The sequence below is a fragment of the Diabrotica virgifera genome, chromosome 2, assembly GCF_917563875.1.
Source record: "Diabrotica virgifera virgifera chromosome 2, PGI_DIABVI_V3a".
In the NCBI taxonomy this organism is placed as follows: Eukaryota; Metazoa; Arthropoda; class Insecta; order Coleoptera; family Chrysomelidae; genus Diabrotica; species Diabrotica virgifera.
This window is the reverse complement of record NC_065444.1, coordinates 79,570,920-79,588,135: the sequence shown is the minus strand read 5'-3', so window position 1 is coordinate 79,588,135 and position 17,216 is coordinate 79,570,920. Positions and strand designations below refer to the sequence as shown.

At 31.2% G+C, this 17,216-nt stretch overlaps 1 protein-coding gene across 1 annotated transcript in view; it reads left to right on the top strand.

Moving 5' to 3' along the window:
- LOC114331608 (S-phase kinase-associated protein 2) overlaps positions 1-16,856 on the top strand; it is a 51,644-nt gene extending 34,788 nt beyond the window's left edge. The window contains exon 8 of the mRNA XM_028281219.2: positions 3,841-16,856. Within this exon, the coding sequence (XP_028137020.1) occupies positions 3,841-4,033 (193 nt within the window). The 3' untranslated portion in view covers positions 4,034-16,856. The remainder of the gene's footprint in view (positions 1-3,840) is intronic.
- Positions 16,857-17,216: the final 360 nt, after the last annotated feature.

Here is a 17,216-nt window from a genome sequence, read left to right as displayed (position 1 = left end):
TGACACTTTCCAAGTTTCTGCTCCATACAGTCTTCACGTTGCTGTTGAATAGCCTTATCTTGGTTTTAATTGTCATCTGACGTGAAGACCACATTTTCCTTAGCATATTGAATGTGTTTTGAGCTATTCCTATTCTCCGTTTTACGTCCTCCTCCGTCCCTCCTTTGTTTTAAAGTTAAATGAATATACAAATAGTAAATTTCATAAGTAAAAGTGCTATCCTATTATATGCAAAATTTATCCTAGAATCCAGTATATAGTTTTTCTATTTCCACATTTTTTGTATCTATGTATCCCTACTCTCTATCTAATACTTATTATAAACAACATCTACTCATTTGAAAACAAAATTTTTTTTTTTAATTAGCTAATGCCTCGACAACTAATGGCCATTGGCATGGTAGGTGCGGTAATTTTGAACAGTTAGGTACCTAGTGTCATGTGTAGTGTGTGTGTTGAGTAAGTGTCTTGTTACTTTGCAAAGTCGACGTCATTGTCTTTGCAAAGAGACGCTAATTGTATCCGAACGTCTGCGGTCCCTCCGGTGAGTACCGATCCCACAAGGACAGAAACTATATTCATTTATTAATTTACAATAAATGAAAAATTTCTGACCCTGGTGAGATTCGAACCCACAACCTTTCGGATTTTTTCGATCCAAAGGCAGGCGCTCTTACCACTGAGCCACGGAGGGGGTTGAAAACAAAATTTAATAGGTTTCGTATATTATTTAGTGACAAGTCCATATAACAACTGAGGATACTATAAATATAACGTGTACACTGTGGACCGAAATAAAGGAGTACATTTTTTAGTTGAAAATAACCCTTTTGTTTTTTGGGCGATTTAATTTCTTTTTGCAGGGCTAATAGTGTAACATTTCCTCAACATGACTGCAAATTTGGAAGAACAAATAAGGTACAGGCTCGGACTTATAAAAAATTTTATGTAACGGTGCATTTGAGGTCGTTGCAAATGAAAACTGTCTAAGCTAAAATTGAACTGATATACTCTTTTGGTAGGTTAACTATCCAGAACACTTCAGTAAAACGGAATTTTTTTTAAATTTCTGGATTCACAAAATATCATTTTTTTAAATAAATTAGGAAAATATAACATTTTAACGACACATTTATGAAAACAGTTTAATAATTTTAAATCTTAGACTAAAATATTATTATGTAATGTGGCCACCATTATTGTTTACCACTTCTTGAAGTCATCTGCGTCATAAATTGAGAGCCCCATTTATTAGACCCTGTTCAAAATTGTTCCAAACAAACTACATTATTTCTTTGAGCTCTTCGATGGTTTCAAATTATTGTCCGTCTACGAATTTTTTTCGAAAGTTACCCAAATTAAATAGTCGACCGGATTTAATTCTGGGCTGTTAGGTGGCCACATCTCTGGCTCAATATAGTCCGGACAATTTTCACTCAAGAATATCCTTGTATTGTGGGAAGTGTGCGAATGAGGGCAATCCTGCTGGAAAGTATAATCATAACATACACCTTCAATTTCAGGTAATAGGTGCTGCAAGATTTGTTCTTTGTATGTTTTTGAAGTAAGTTTTACCCCGGCATCAACAAAAATCAGACGAGATTTTCCCAACATAGATACTGCAACAGAGAGCATTACACGTTTTGAGAAATGACTTTTTCAATTAAAAGGTGCTCTAGAGGAATTTCTCTCTTAAATTTTACGTCAGAATACACCCTATTTTTTCTGAAAACATTTTTTTTTTCATCTGAAAACCATATTTTTCTAATTTTTTCACGAGAGCGGAATCTTTTTAGTAGCAAATTACATCTTTCCAGTCGTTTCTTTTTACATTGGCAGTAAGTCTTTGACAGTAAACTTTTTTAAATACTTTAAGATGGCAATCTTCTTTAATGATTCTTAGAACTGATGTGCGGGAAATCCTAATTCTTTTGCGATTTTCCTTGTTCCAACAGATTAGCCAGGTTGCAAATTTTCTAAAACAACCCTTACTCTAGCAATATTTTCTTCAGTTCTTGAGCTTCGCTTCCGTCCTCTTCCCCTTTTATGTTTAATAGACCCATGGGTTTCCTTTAGATGTCTTAAACTTTGCTATCGTTCCAATATGACAATTCTTCTCAGGAAATGCATTTACAATTTTTCTTGCACCATAATTATATTTTTCACGGTAATATTTAATTAATATTCTGTCCTCTTTGCTTATAAGTGGCATTATAAACTGGCCAATTTACTTATTTAACTATAAATGTCAAACAAATTCCATGGCAACCTAAGCAGTCATGGCTTCCTAAGTAAAATTGACATATTTGACAGTTAAAGAAATTCTTAAGACATTTCACAAAAATGACTGCTAATATGAGGCAAAAACGATGGAAGAGATGTAATTTAGTGTTAGAGGGTTTCGTTCTGGTGAACATATTAGAAAAGTACTTAAATAAGATTTCCTAATTTAAGTAAAAAATTATATTTTACAAATTCGGGATTTTTTTAAATTTCATGGCGAAGGCGTGTTCTGAACATTATTTAAATAAAAAAATGATATTTTGGGAATCCGATAATTTTGAAAAATGTCCTTTTTGCTGAAGTGTTCTGGATAGTTAACCTACCAAAAGAGCATATCAGTTCAATTTTAGCTAAAACAGTTTTCATTTGCAGCGAGCTCAAATGCACCGTTACATACATTTTTTCATATATCCGACTTTGTACGTCATTTTCGCTTTTGAATTTGCAGTCATGTTGAGGACATGTTAGGCTATTAGCCCTGCAAAAATAAATTAAATCGCCCAAAAAACCAAAAAGTTATTTTCAACAAAAAATGTACTCCTTTATTTCGGCCCACAGTGTATATTTTTTATTCATAATACCGGTTTTAATACCGGGATCCCGGTATTTGAAATTTTAAATACCAAATACCGGTATTGAGATTTTGGCTCGGTATTGTAAGCCCTAGTCCGTGATCACAGCCATTTATAACATTTATTCTAGTTATTGATAGATGGCGCTATAATCGAACAAAAAATGATTTACGAATTATATATACGACTATAATCTGTACAATTCATAAGACTATAATACAAATTAAAGAAAATACCATTTTACAAATGCAATAAACACATTTGATTTGTTTTTATACCAAATTGCAAATAAAAGGGTTATACTGCAATACCCTTTTCATATTTGACTGATTACGAATCTGACAACTGTCACATTTAACTTAAATGTCATGTTAGAATAAATATTATAAATATGTATTATCACGGACTTACCTTTTTTCAGTCGCTTGTGACGTACTGAAAAATGCCTCTGAGAAGGACCATAACTTCCCTTAATATGAAATCTGTATAATGCATAATCGTGGTATGTGCCCTTACGTCATTGGGATTCTTGAACCTAATTATATGAATGTGATATGTAACACTTTTTGCCACTAAATGCTGAGCTCCTGACGTCTAGGGCATCGATATTGCAACTCACCAATTATGATAAACCTCTAATACAAGTTGCTCGTTCAGTACAACACTTGGACACTTTGTACAGATACGATTTTTTACATTATACCATCTTACCCTTAACTATTTTTAATGGGAAATAAGCCACAATTTTACTAAAAAAATGATTTTATTAACGTTTCGACGTCCAAATCGGATGCCGTTGTCAAAACGTTAATAAAATCATTTTTTAGTAAAACTGTGGCTTATTTGCCATTAAAAATAGTTAATTGAAAAAATGTCACAAGAAAATAGCTTCAGAACAACATGTTACCCTTATATCTTGACACTGTAATTTGATGTTATTGAAGTTTTTTACTTTTTAAATGAAACTTGTTTCTTTTGCTTTTAGCCACTTGAAAAAGTTGCACACCCTGTCCTACCTCGACATCCACGGCGGCTACAATGCCCTGGACGAACTCAAGGCCATACAAGAAACCTTAGGCGCGAAAGTACAAATCAACAAATTCAAATTCAGCTCCGTAGCCAGGCCCACCGTGGGAATGAGAAGATCTAGCATTTGGAATATGCGCGTCAGAGACTGACGGTCGTTCTGTTTTCTATTCTGTTATAAACCCACTTGTGATCTTAATCATAGTCATTTTTTATGTTAGTAAGAAGTAAACAAAACACTGAAAACTGTATTTTTCATAGAATTTATTATTAAATTCACAAGACAGCTCTTTCTGTGTTTCTTACGAGCGTAGGCGCAAAATTTCGTTCCAATGCTTTTTAAATGCATTGATTTTTTTTTAATCCTGAGAAAACTAATAAGTACTAGCTGACCCGACAGACTTCGTACTGCCTCAATAGATAAAAACACTTTTGTATACAATAAACTAAAATAACCAAAAGGAATTCGTAATTAATAAACAAAAAATGCTCGATGTGAATGAGGTTTTATTATTATTTTTAATTAATTACACATGATGTGAAGTAATAAAGTTTAGTTAGAAGTAATAAAATAAAGTTTGTAGTGCAACAGTTACAATCTTAAATTTGTTTATCTTATAATGAATATAACAGCTTTGTTTTATCTACATTCAAAGCAACCCTGTATTTATGATTGGGTTCGGGGTGGTTCCAACTCTATAGGTGTTGATTAAATGAAATATAATTTAATTTAAATTAAATAACATTAAATATAATTTTATAAAATTAAATAGAATTATATTAAAATTAAATGAAATTGAAAAGTAAATAAAAATAATAAATAAATAAAAATTAAATAAAAGTGAATAGAATCTAATAAACATAAATAAAATTTAATAAAATGAAATAAAATAAAAAAAAATTAATGGAATTAAAAAATGAAATAAAATAAAATAAACGAAAATAAATAAACTTAAATTAAATAAAATTAAACAAAGTTAATTAAAATTAAATAAAATTTTACAATTTGCTGCTTGTTATTTTCGTGTTCTCAGAATTGTTGTCCTGCTTACGGTTCGTCTGAAAAGTTCCGTTAGGAGATATTTTTTGAAAACTTTTGCAAAATTAAAAAATTCATATTTTGCCCAATTTGAGTCCAAAAGTTAAACTGTCCCACTTCTCTTCTATGAAATTTGTCGCTCGTTCTTCTTCTATCCTCAGAATATTTTTACGGCTTGAGATATTGTATTTTGGACACCGATTGCGCTACTGAAAAAAATTTAGTACGGTTCTGCTCGGAGTCTACCTACCTGCTCAGCAAGGAGTCTACCTACTTAATTTCGTATTTTTCACGTCATTATTGTGAGAGTTATGGCGTCATGGGTAATCCCCTTATGACGTACGTTTATGAAATATAGATAACAACCTACTCCCAGTCCGGTCGAATATACCTGCCAAATTTCATAAAAATCGGTAAAGTCGTTTCGGAGGAGTATGGCAACAAACACTGTAAAAAGAGCATTTTATACTTATAGATGTAAAAATTTTGGTGGCTACTAAAATGACTATATAAAACCGGTTTATAACCTTCCCTGAACTTCTACAAATAATTCAACATCAAAATTAGCCAAATCGGTCCAGCCATTCTCGAGTTTTAGCGAGACACGCGAACAGCAATAGTGCGGCCGATATGTGAAACAATTGCAAATTTAATGATACAAGCATATAATTTTGACCACATATACTACACATATAAAGGTTCAAATTAAGATATGAGGCATCTCAGATTTTGCCTTTTACAAAAATGGCGGGCATTCAAAATGGCCCCTATACATATGTGTTTAATAGTACCATAACTTTTGAACGAAAAGTCCGATTTTAACCAAATTTGGTATATAGGTTCTCTTTTTGATTTACAAGATGGATGAATGAACCAGAAGAATCGGTTTACCAGAAGTTGTGTTTTTACTGGTTGTTTATATACAAATATGTTTTTTTTTTTTCAATTTTTTCCCTCTGTATATATTAATTTTTCAAAATGGTAATACCGCAGTTGAAAAGAGCGTAAAAATATTTTGTAAAAAATATTTTGAACTTTTTAGTTATGTTAATTAATTACCATTTAATAAATGCATAACGTATCTTCACATGTACCTATGTGTGGCAGATTAGTGCAAATACTATAAGAATTATTGTGCATTTAATGGTAGAAGCACATAATTTGGACCAGGTATACTACACCCATCAAGGTTCAAATTTAAATATAACTCCATCTCAGATTAGTGATGTTGAAAAAGTAACTATTCGTTACAAAGTACTCGTTACTTACGAATACCGAAAGTAACGATTACTATACAGGGAGGCAAATCGTTACTTTGATTACTCTGATTACTTCGGTACTTCATACCAATCGTATTATAGCGAGTAACGACTATTGTATCTACTTTGATTACTTCGTACCAATCGTAGCAGAGCGAGTAACGACTATTGTATCTACTTTGATTACTCTGATTACTTCGCACTTCGTGAAGGCCGTTATTATATCGGAATACCTATACAAAATACCTACCTACTGAGAAATACGATTCTCGATATGATTACCGGTACTCAAATACAAAAGTAATCATAGTAATCAAATAATTTTTCCTCTTAAACAGGTTGGTGAAGGTCGTTCTTATATCGGAATACCTATACAGACCTAGGTACTGAGAAATACGATTCTCGATATGTAACAAAAGTAATCATAGTAATCAAATCATTTTTATCCCTTAAACAGATCGGTGAAAATCGTTGTTATATCGGAATACCTATACAAAATACCTACCTACTGAGAAATACGATTCTCGATATGATTACCGGTACTCAAATACAAAAATAATCATAGTAATCAAAGTAACGAATACTGTAAATGATTACTTTATACAAAAGAAAATACCTACCTACTGAGAAACACGATTTTCGATATTATCGGTACTCAAATGCAAAAGTAACAAAAGTAATCAAAGTAACGAATACTGTAAATGATTACTTTATACAAAAGTAACGATTTGTAACGAATACTCGAAAGTAACTATAATCAACATCACTATCTCAGATTTTACCTTTTACAAAAATGGCGGGCATTCAAAATGGCGACTGTACATATGTGACTAATAGCACGATAACTTTTGAACGAAAAGTCCGACGTCAACCAAATTTGGTATATAGGTTATTTTTTTGATGTGTAAGACCAAGGTCTTGAACCAGAAGAGTCGATTAACAAGAAGTTGTGTTTTTCCTGATTTTTATGTAAAACATGTTGTTTTTTTTTACTAATTCTGTCACCCTGTATGTATTAATTTTTCAAAAAGTTAATATCGGCGTTGAAAAGAGTGTAAAAGTAATTATTAGGAAATCTTTTGAACTCTTTAGTTATGTTAATTACCAATTAATAAAAGCATAACCCATCTTCATAATATGACATATTATGTACCTGTGAACCTATGTGCGGCAGATTCGTGCAAATAATATAAGAATTATTGTGCATTTAATGGTAAAAGCATATAATATGGACCAGACACACTACACATACAAAGATTCAAATTTAGATATGGGGCCATCTCAGATTTTGTCTTTTACAAAAATGGCGGGCATTTAAAATGAATTTGCCGCACATAGGTACGTGTGAAGATACGATATGCATTTATTAAATGGTAACTAACATAACTAAAAATTTCAAAATCTTTCTTAAAAAGTATTTTTACACTCTCTTCAATGGCGGTATTACCTTTTTGAAAACTTAATATATACAGGGTGAAAAAATTGAAAAAAAAACAACATATTTTTACATAAAAAACAGTAAAAACACAACTTCTGGTAAACCGATTCTTCCGGTTTAAGACCTCGATCTTATTCATTAAAAAAAAACCTTGATGCCAAATTTGGCTTAAATCGGACTTTTCGTTCAAAAGTTATCGTGCTATTATTCACATATGTGTAGCCGCCATTTTGAATGCTCGCCATTTTTGTAAAAGGCAAAATCTGAGATGGCCTCATATCTAAATTTGAACTTTTGTATGTGTAGTATATGTGGTCCAAATTATGTGCTTCTACCATTAAATGCACAATAATTCTTATAATATTTGCACGAATCTGCCACAAATAGGTACATGTGAAAATACGTTATGTATTTATTAAATGGTAATTAACATAACTAAAAAGTTCAAAATATTTTGTAAAACATATTCTTACGCTCTTTTCAATGGTGGTACATATTACCATTTTGAAAAATTAATATATCTAGAGTGCTATGTATTAAGAGTATAAGTCAAAAATGAAAATTTTTTAATAGGACTTTTCAAAGTCTCTTTTACCACTGATGAAATAACTATTACAACTAAATATGATAATGGTGACGAAATATGATTAATAAATTAGTAATTAACTATTTTACTTTCTACTTTGGTAATAAATTATTAATTATATAATTTAAAATATAGAAGAATCCCAAAAAATCTTTTTTATGACTTACACTCTTAGTACATAGCACGTTAGATATACAGGATGAAAAAATTGAAAATAAATTATTTACATAATATAAAATAGTTTAACATAAAAAACCAGAAAAAAATACAACTTCTGGTAAACCGATTCTTCCAGTTCACGACATCGATCTTGTAAATCACAAAAAGAACCTATGTACCAAATTTGGTTGAAATCGGACTTTTCATTCAAAAGATCGTGCTATTAGTCACATAAGTATAGTCGCCCATTTTGAATGATCGCCATTTTTGTAAAAGGCAAAATCTGATATGGCCTCATATCTAAATTTGAACCTTTATATGTACAGTATATTATGTGGACCAAATTATATGCTTGTATCATTAAATGTGCAATTCTTATAATATTTGCACGAATCTGCCGCACTGCAATTGATTTTTATATATAGGATTTTTGAAAAAATTTTACGCAGAATGAAAGATTACATCATTACCGAGGGTAGAAAGTACCTGAAAACTTCTATAATGTTTATTTTAATAAGTTACAGGGGTGAAAAAGAAGAGAAAATTGAGTGTGATTGTAAATTTCAAATATCTCATTCAAAAGAAACTTTTTGTTTATTCTAAGAGACTTTTACCGTCGGAAATGATGTAATCTTTCATTCTACGTTTAAGTTTTACAAAAATATTTATTAGTTTTTCCAGGATTCGAAAAAACTGAACACCATGACCGTGGTGATATTTTCCAAATTGAACATTCGCTATCTTTGTCATACAATGCACTCAGTCGAAGAGAATGTGGGGACAACACAATGGCAAACAAGGTTACTCAATATTTGACACGGCTTCAGGAATATTTTGAGTTGTTTATAAAATAATGTTGATAGTGTATTTGATAAATAATTGATTTAAGACGTGAAATTAATAAAAAGTTATTGATTGTTTAGTATTAAGCACAGAATACACCAGGGTGTACTTCTCTTTTCTGGATCATTAGTTTTTATTGTATAGGATATAAGTTATTGTAATCACTGAATACATAGTGAAGAAATCATCCTATTAATTAATAATTTAATAGCTTATACAAATAACGGTTATCCAACAACATTCAAAAACTGAACGGTTATTGATGACAATATCATTGATAACTAATGTTCGGGTCATTCCATTTCAAATCACTCAAATTTTGGAGCAAAAAAAATTTTGGACCTCCGAATTGTCTTAAAATTGGTATATAGTTTCTGCGGGACGTAAAAATAAGATATTTAAGGTCAAAAAATCTTCTTCTTTTTTTCTCAAAATGTTATTTTATGCGATTTTACAGTGATTTGGTGTCTATTTATACATATTTGCATTTTCTATCGTAAAGTATCAATGGAAAACAATATTTTAATGAAGGGACTCAAAAATGTCATTATATGGCATTATAACAAGTTGCTTTGATTCAAAACAAGCTTTTGATCAAATTTTATAGTGTAGAAAACGTTAAAATACATTTTTTTTTCCATTACCAAAATACATCATAATCGATTTGGCTGAAAATTCGCCCACAGATAGACAAAACATAGGACTTTAAGTGGTGAGAAGTATCTGAATTATATTACAATACCAAAAAAGTTACATGCAATATTATAGTCATATAGGCGTCTACTGTAAGTACAATTAACTCGAAAATATCGACCTCACGACAAAACATGTTAAAAGGAAATTGTAATAATTGTAAATACGATTTATTTGGAACAATTTCAGTTCCTACCATTTTTGTCGAAAAGTTAAAAATGGCGGAGATATTGAGCAAAACAGGTTCTCCTTTAAAATCAAGATGGCGGCTAACGTAACGGAGGAATTCATTCGTGATTTTAAATTTAAGCTACTATTCACTCCCCTAAAGATCAGAAAAATAAAATTTTGGGCAGCTTGGCATTCAAGGTCAAATGCTATCCCGACTGGACTAATATATACTTTTAAGTCCGATACTACTGCATGTAACTTTTTTGGTGTTGTAATATAATTCAAATCCTTCTAACCACTTCCGCAAGTCCTATCTTTTGGCTATCTGTGGGCAAATTTTCAGCCAAATCGATGATGATGTATTTTGGGAATGGAGGAAAATGTAAAAAAACGGTATTTTAACGTTTTTTACACTATAAAATTTGATCAAAAACTTGTTTTGATTCAAAATAACTTGTTATAATGCCAAATAATGACATTTTTGAGTCCTATCTATTAAAATATTATGTTTTCATTGATACTTTACGACAGAAAATGCAAATTTGTTTAAATAAACACCAAATCACTGTAAAATCGCATAAAATAACATTTTGAGAAAAAAGGAAGATTTTTTGACCTTAAATATCTTATTTTTACGTCCCGCAGAGGCTATATACCAATTTTCAGACAAATCGGAGATCCAAAATTTTTTGCCTGAGTGATTTGACATGGAATGTACCGTTTACATCTCCATACCAGTGCGAATTTTACTACACGTGATTTGCCGTGTAAAGAAAGAAAAAGTAGGGATAGCCGTAAAATATTTGCGCCTACGCTCTTTATGATCAACTTGAGACAGACAAGTCTCCCTTCCTAAATATATTCACTGCCTGTTTATAAGTAACTGTATATATTGATATACTTTAATAGTTTTCAGTGTTTTATGTATGTATATAACGAATTTCCGCTAAAAATTTTCGGAGTCCGTCAACTTTAAATAGGAAATTGTATTAATACGGAAGAATAATTCACGTCAGAATAAAGGCCCCCATTCACGTTGAGATCGGTATAGATACATGTCGCAAGTATCAATATTGTGATACAAATCTCAGTATTTGGCTCAGTGTATTTGGCTGTATCAGTATCACAACTCTCTATCTTCGTCGTCTACAACTCTATCGCCGTCTGTATCCCTGTCATGAAACAGATAGAGATGTTGAAAAAGTATCTATTCGTTACAAAGTACTCGTTACTTATGAATACCGAAAGTAACGATTACTATACAGAGAGGCAAATCGTTACTTTGATTACTCTGATTACTTCGTACCAATCGTATCAGAGCGAGTAACGACTATTGTATCTACTTTGATTACTCTGATTACTTCGTACCAATCGTATCAGAGCGAGTAACGACTATTGTATCTATAACCAGTACACTTTATTACTTTCTACCAATCGTATCCCATGGTATAATGGATGGAGGTAAAATATGTAATGTATGTCATTAACAAAGATCGAATGCGAGAACCCTATATTTTTATCTATAGCTATACCTATACAAAATACCTACCTACTGAGAAATACGATTCTCGATATGATTACCGGTACTCAAATACAAAAGTAATCATAGTAATCAAAGTAACGAATATTGCAGATGGTTACTTTATACAAAAGTAACTATAATCAACATCACTAGAAACAGATACAAATCTCATGATACGTGTATCGCAACTTGTCGCGATACATGTATCGATACCGATCTCAACGTGAATGGGGCTCTTAAAGTTGTATGTATGTCGTTCAGTATCACAGAAAAAAAGCATTTAAAAACTTACAAATACTATTTTAATTCAAATTGTTTTGGTCAAAATAATTCATATCTGATCTACTTTTCAAGTTTTTACAAAACCAAAGGTTGTGAAATGAACCAATTACTGTATCCATTCTCTGGTTTGTTTTAAGAGGAAACAGTAGCGATCAACAGGTAGCGAAAACGCGTTCCAAGATTGCGGCTGTAATTTTGAATATTTTTTCGAGATATTTGGCACACGTATTCGTAATATAATAAAGAATGGCGGTACAGAGCCCAATTTGAAAAATATATTAATATGTGGAAATTACTCTGTAATTAAATACAATATTAAAAAAACGAGCCTGTACCGCCATTGAGAAGAACAAAAAATACACTTTCTTCAAATAAACTTTTTTAATCCGATGCCTAGATTTTGTGTAATTTTGGAACTACTAATGAAATAAAAAATTTTAGTAGTTCCAAGTGTATTTTTTTGTTCTTAATGGCGGTACAGGCTCGTTTTTTTAATATTGTATTTAATTACAGAGTAATTTCCACATATTAATATATTTTTCAAATTGGGCTCTGTACCGCCATTCTTTATTATATTACGAATACGTGTGCCAAATATCTCGAAAAAATATTCAAAATTACAGCCGCAATCTTGGAACGCGTTTTTGCTACCTGTTGATCGCTACTGTATCACCTCAAGTTGTTTTTGTGACATGCAGCAAATGTTGAGAAACTGCCGGCATGACTTCGAAATTGGTTTAACTTGTACCTAAAGGGGGAAGGGGGTATAGTTAATTCTGCGTTTTTTGCATAATTCTAAAACGTTTTCCCTTGAGAGTGGTGGGGTTAAGTTAAATGGGTAAAAGGCTATCTTGAGAACAACACTTATTCTTGATTATTCAGTTAAATTTTTATTGAAAAATATTTAAAAATGAAGTGGTGGCTTCATTTTTAAGTAGACGATCCAAAAAAAAAGATGATTTGCGGTGTACACTATATCTTCGGACAGAATCACCCGAAACATACAAACCAAAAAGATTATTTTAGTTTAAGAGTTTCTTGAGGTAGTGACGTCGAGTTTTTATGATTAAATTGATTTTTAAATTCATGGTATAGCTTTAAAGTGAAAAAATCGAAAAAAAGAAAAAAAGTGAAGTGTGTTTGGTAAAGAGAAAAATGGTAATATAAAAAAATTGTTAAAATATGCAAAAACTCGACGTCACTACCTAGTAAAATATCTAAAAAAGAAGTGTGCAAAATTTCAGAAAGATCGGTGCATTACTTTTTGAGTTATGATGTACACCGCCTCAAAAAAAACATGTTTTTCAGAAAACGCGTTTAATAAAAATGTAGCTAAGAAAATTTTTGTATACATATATCCATATCTCCGTCAATTTTGCTCGGATTAACTTGAAATTTTAATGGTATACTCTTGAAAATATTTACAATCAAATAAGCCAATAAAAAAAATCGAAAAAAATAATCAAAAATACTATACCCCCCCCCCCCTTAACCACTACAGGACTTTTTACGGCAGAAGTCCTGTAGTGAGAAGGAGAAGATACTCCATAAGAAGATACTGTCGTTAAATGTTCTTAAATATCTACTGTTGTTATATTTGTTTACTGCATGACCCTATCCTCAAAATAAATTACCGGGTAACGTCACTGATCTCACATGTGGCCTATTTCGAAATATTTACAACATATTATTGTCTATTGTTTATCTACATATGGTCTTAACTTATGTTTTATAGTTGGGATGAGTGTTTCGTGTACCTTTCGGGAAAGACATTCGTCTGCGAGAAGTTTTTAAAGAAAACCGAACAATTTACTAAATAAATTGAGTTGGCAATTGTTTCCTACATCCACCAGTTCTTGCCTTTCTTGTTTTTTTGTCACGTGACCCTAACCTGAAAAAAATGACCGTGTGATGACACTTACAGCATGTGAGCCGTATTTTCGAGAAACATATTTCAAATGTAATCTCTTGTCTATTCTTTATCCACGCTTGATCTTAACTTATATTTATGGAATTATTTAGGGTGTTTCGTGTACCTATATATTATATTAACATTTTCGGGAAAGACATTAGATAGGGAGAAGTTTTTAAGAAAGCCGAACGAAGCAGTGAAGTAAACTGTGTTGGCAATTGTTTTGAAGCCACCAGTTCTCATGTTACTTATTTATTTGTTACATGAGCCTAACCTCAAAAAAAAATCACCGTGTGTGTGATGAAACTCAGCATCTGAGGTATATCCATCTTTTATTACATAGTACCTATATAAATTAATGTAATCACTGAATACATAGTGAAAAAATAATCCTATTAATTAAATTAATGAATAATTTAAGCGATTATGCAAGTAAAGAATGTGCAAGAATATTCAATAACTAAACGAAATAGTCATCTCTCATTCTCCCAACCCATCTCAATACAACTTGCTAATGTTCACGTTTATCGCGCAGTGAGGTCAGTTAAAGCTTGTATATCTAATTTAAATCTAAACAATCGGTATATAGCAAATAGATTCGTGGCAGTAAAATAAATTACCGTGTGACGTCACTTACGTTTCAGGAGAGGGACATTTTCGAAGTATTTTACATTCTGATAATATTCTGAAAATATGTACACAACAAATCAGGTGACTACGAAAATTGTTCATATGTGTCAAATATTTTGTTTTATTATATTTTTCATCTGCGAACCTGTTAATATGAGGATCAATGCTTTTTTGCGACAGTAGAACGAAGCGTTTGGTCGAGGAGTTTATTATTCGCTGTGAGCTTCGCTGGTATCGCCAACTAGCGGATTACTAGTGCAACTTGGGTTGGAAAGTCAAACTTATTTAATTATTATCGTGTAATATTTAATCAACTATTCTAAATGGGAAATAAGCCACAATTTAACTAAAAAAATGATTTATTAACGTTTCGACGACCACATCGGATGTCGTTGTCAAAATACAAAATATTAATAAATTAAACAAAATGTGGCTCAGTAAAAATTTTCTAATAATTTAATTTAATCTGACTCATTTATATCGGCAATTCTGACATATACGTTTTAAAGTAGAAGACTTTAAAATGATATTGCCACTATTTATGAGTTGCGTTCCTGGGACGACTTTACTGAAAGATAGCTCATTCGATTACATGAAATCACCCCAACCCAAGAATATCCGCCACAAAAAAATGTAATATTTACAACGCAAAGAAGTAATTAGATTGTAATCGATGGTTAATATCAGTAAGTACAGAATTTATGATTCATTATGAATTATGATCATTTCCTTAAGATTTTACTTATCGTTTTGACGTTGTATTTACTGCAAATATCAGTTTTCTTCATTCCTACTTCCGATACTTTCATAATTAGTGTGTAGATGGCGCTAGATTAATTATAATATGTATTATAAAAGGTTAAAAACCAAATTTCAATATTTAAAAAAGTATATTTAAGGTAAAAATATATGCGCGGAATAATATTTTTTCCTATTAATGTTCTAAATTATTCACTTTGACATTTATGTCAAATTTTCAACCGAATTTCATTGACTTGTCACTGCTGGCGCTCACGAACTTTTAAGTATCCCCTATACCTACGAGCTTACAGCGGATAGCTTCTTGAGGTAAACCACTGCAAGAAATGTTTGATAAAAAAAGTGTATATTTGCGACGTTATGTCAATATATCAGTTTCACGTTTATTAAATTTTATGAAGTAGGCGTAAGTTTTGATGAATTTCGAGCGTTACCGTCACTTCTCAATTATAACGCAAAGGTTTTATTTTTACTATTGGCTGTGAGTTTCAACGGTAGCGCTCTCTCGCGGTTTGAAACATGTACTTCTTTGATAAAATTGGTGTATATGAAATATACAAAACGAGAAAAATAGATATTTATCTAGAAAAACACAAATTATGAACTGAAATATTATTCTAACCTGATTACTGAACGAATACACAGAAATAATAGTAAAAGTAAAGAGGCTGTTGAGAAAAAGAAGAAGTGTATGTGAAATTTAGAGGTTACATCCGTTTTTATTGGCTGGGAGTTTCGTCGGTAGCGCTCTTTCGCGGTTTGAAACTTATACTTTTCTGATAAAATAATTGTTCAAATTCAATGCACAAAACTGCCACTAACAGCGCTGGCGAAAACTGTCAAATTCCCTCTACTCATCGGCTCACAGCGAATATCCATGAGTTTATCATGTGTAACCTTGTCAAACGCTGCTATTTGTTCCAACGACTGTCAAGTTATGTTGATACTTACATCATCTGTCACTAACTCCATCTAGTGATCATTTATAAAAACATGAAAAGTAGTTCTAATTATTCAAAACAAAAATATTGATATTCTTTTTCTCATGATCATCTTTCAGTGCGTCACAGTTTTTCGATTTCTTTCTAACGTATTAAATTGTATATGACAGAAAAAAAGGCACGTCGGTGATTACTTTGGTAATTATTTCTAGTTCGGTGATTATTCTAGTTGTCGATAGATGGCAATTTTGTTAATTAGATAATAATATTACAAATATAATCTGTATAATTTATAAGACTATACAAATCAAAGGAAATATTATTTTATAAATGCATGAAACACATTTGATTTGTTTTTATTCCAAATTGAAAATAAAATGTGACAACTGTCAGATTTAACTAAAATGTCATGTTAGAATAAATGTCATAAATGTGTATTATCACGGACTTACCCTTTTTCCTATCATTTGTTACGCACTGAAAAATGATCATGAAAAGGACAGTAGTTATTGTTTCATGTCATCTTTCGCCTTATTCAATGCAAATGCATACGTTTAGTTGTGTTGATTGTACTCATAAACGTTCAATCTTGATTTTGATTATATTTAACGATCAATTAAATGTTCGATTATTTTTCTAAGAATGTTATTATTTATTATTTTTTTTTTTTTGAATTGTATAGGTTTCTTTTTGTATGACTTAAAAGTGCCTTAATAAAAGTAAAGTATTACTGTTCATTTATTTGGTGTAGTTTAACTGGTGTAGATTCGGTACCACCTGAGAGACAGCATATATGTTCGGATACAATTAGTATCTCTTTGTAAAGACAATGAAGTCGACTTTACTAAATAAGAAGACATTTACTAAACACACACACTTACTATACATTACTCCCCTATTGTGAAACTATTGTTACTGGCTGAATGACCAATGTCTATGCCGTTAAAAAAACTTATGTATAAGTTCACAAAATAATAAACATATTATAGAAACACAACTGAGCCGATTGCAGTTTGGTTTTAGGGAAGTACTATGCTTTGTTTTTAAACCAGGAGGAGTAAACTAAAAAAACAGATTCCCACCTAAGAAAGTCACTAGAAA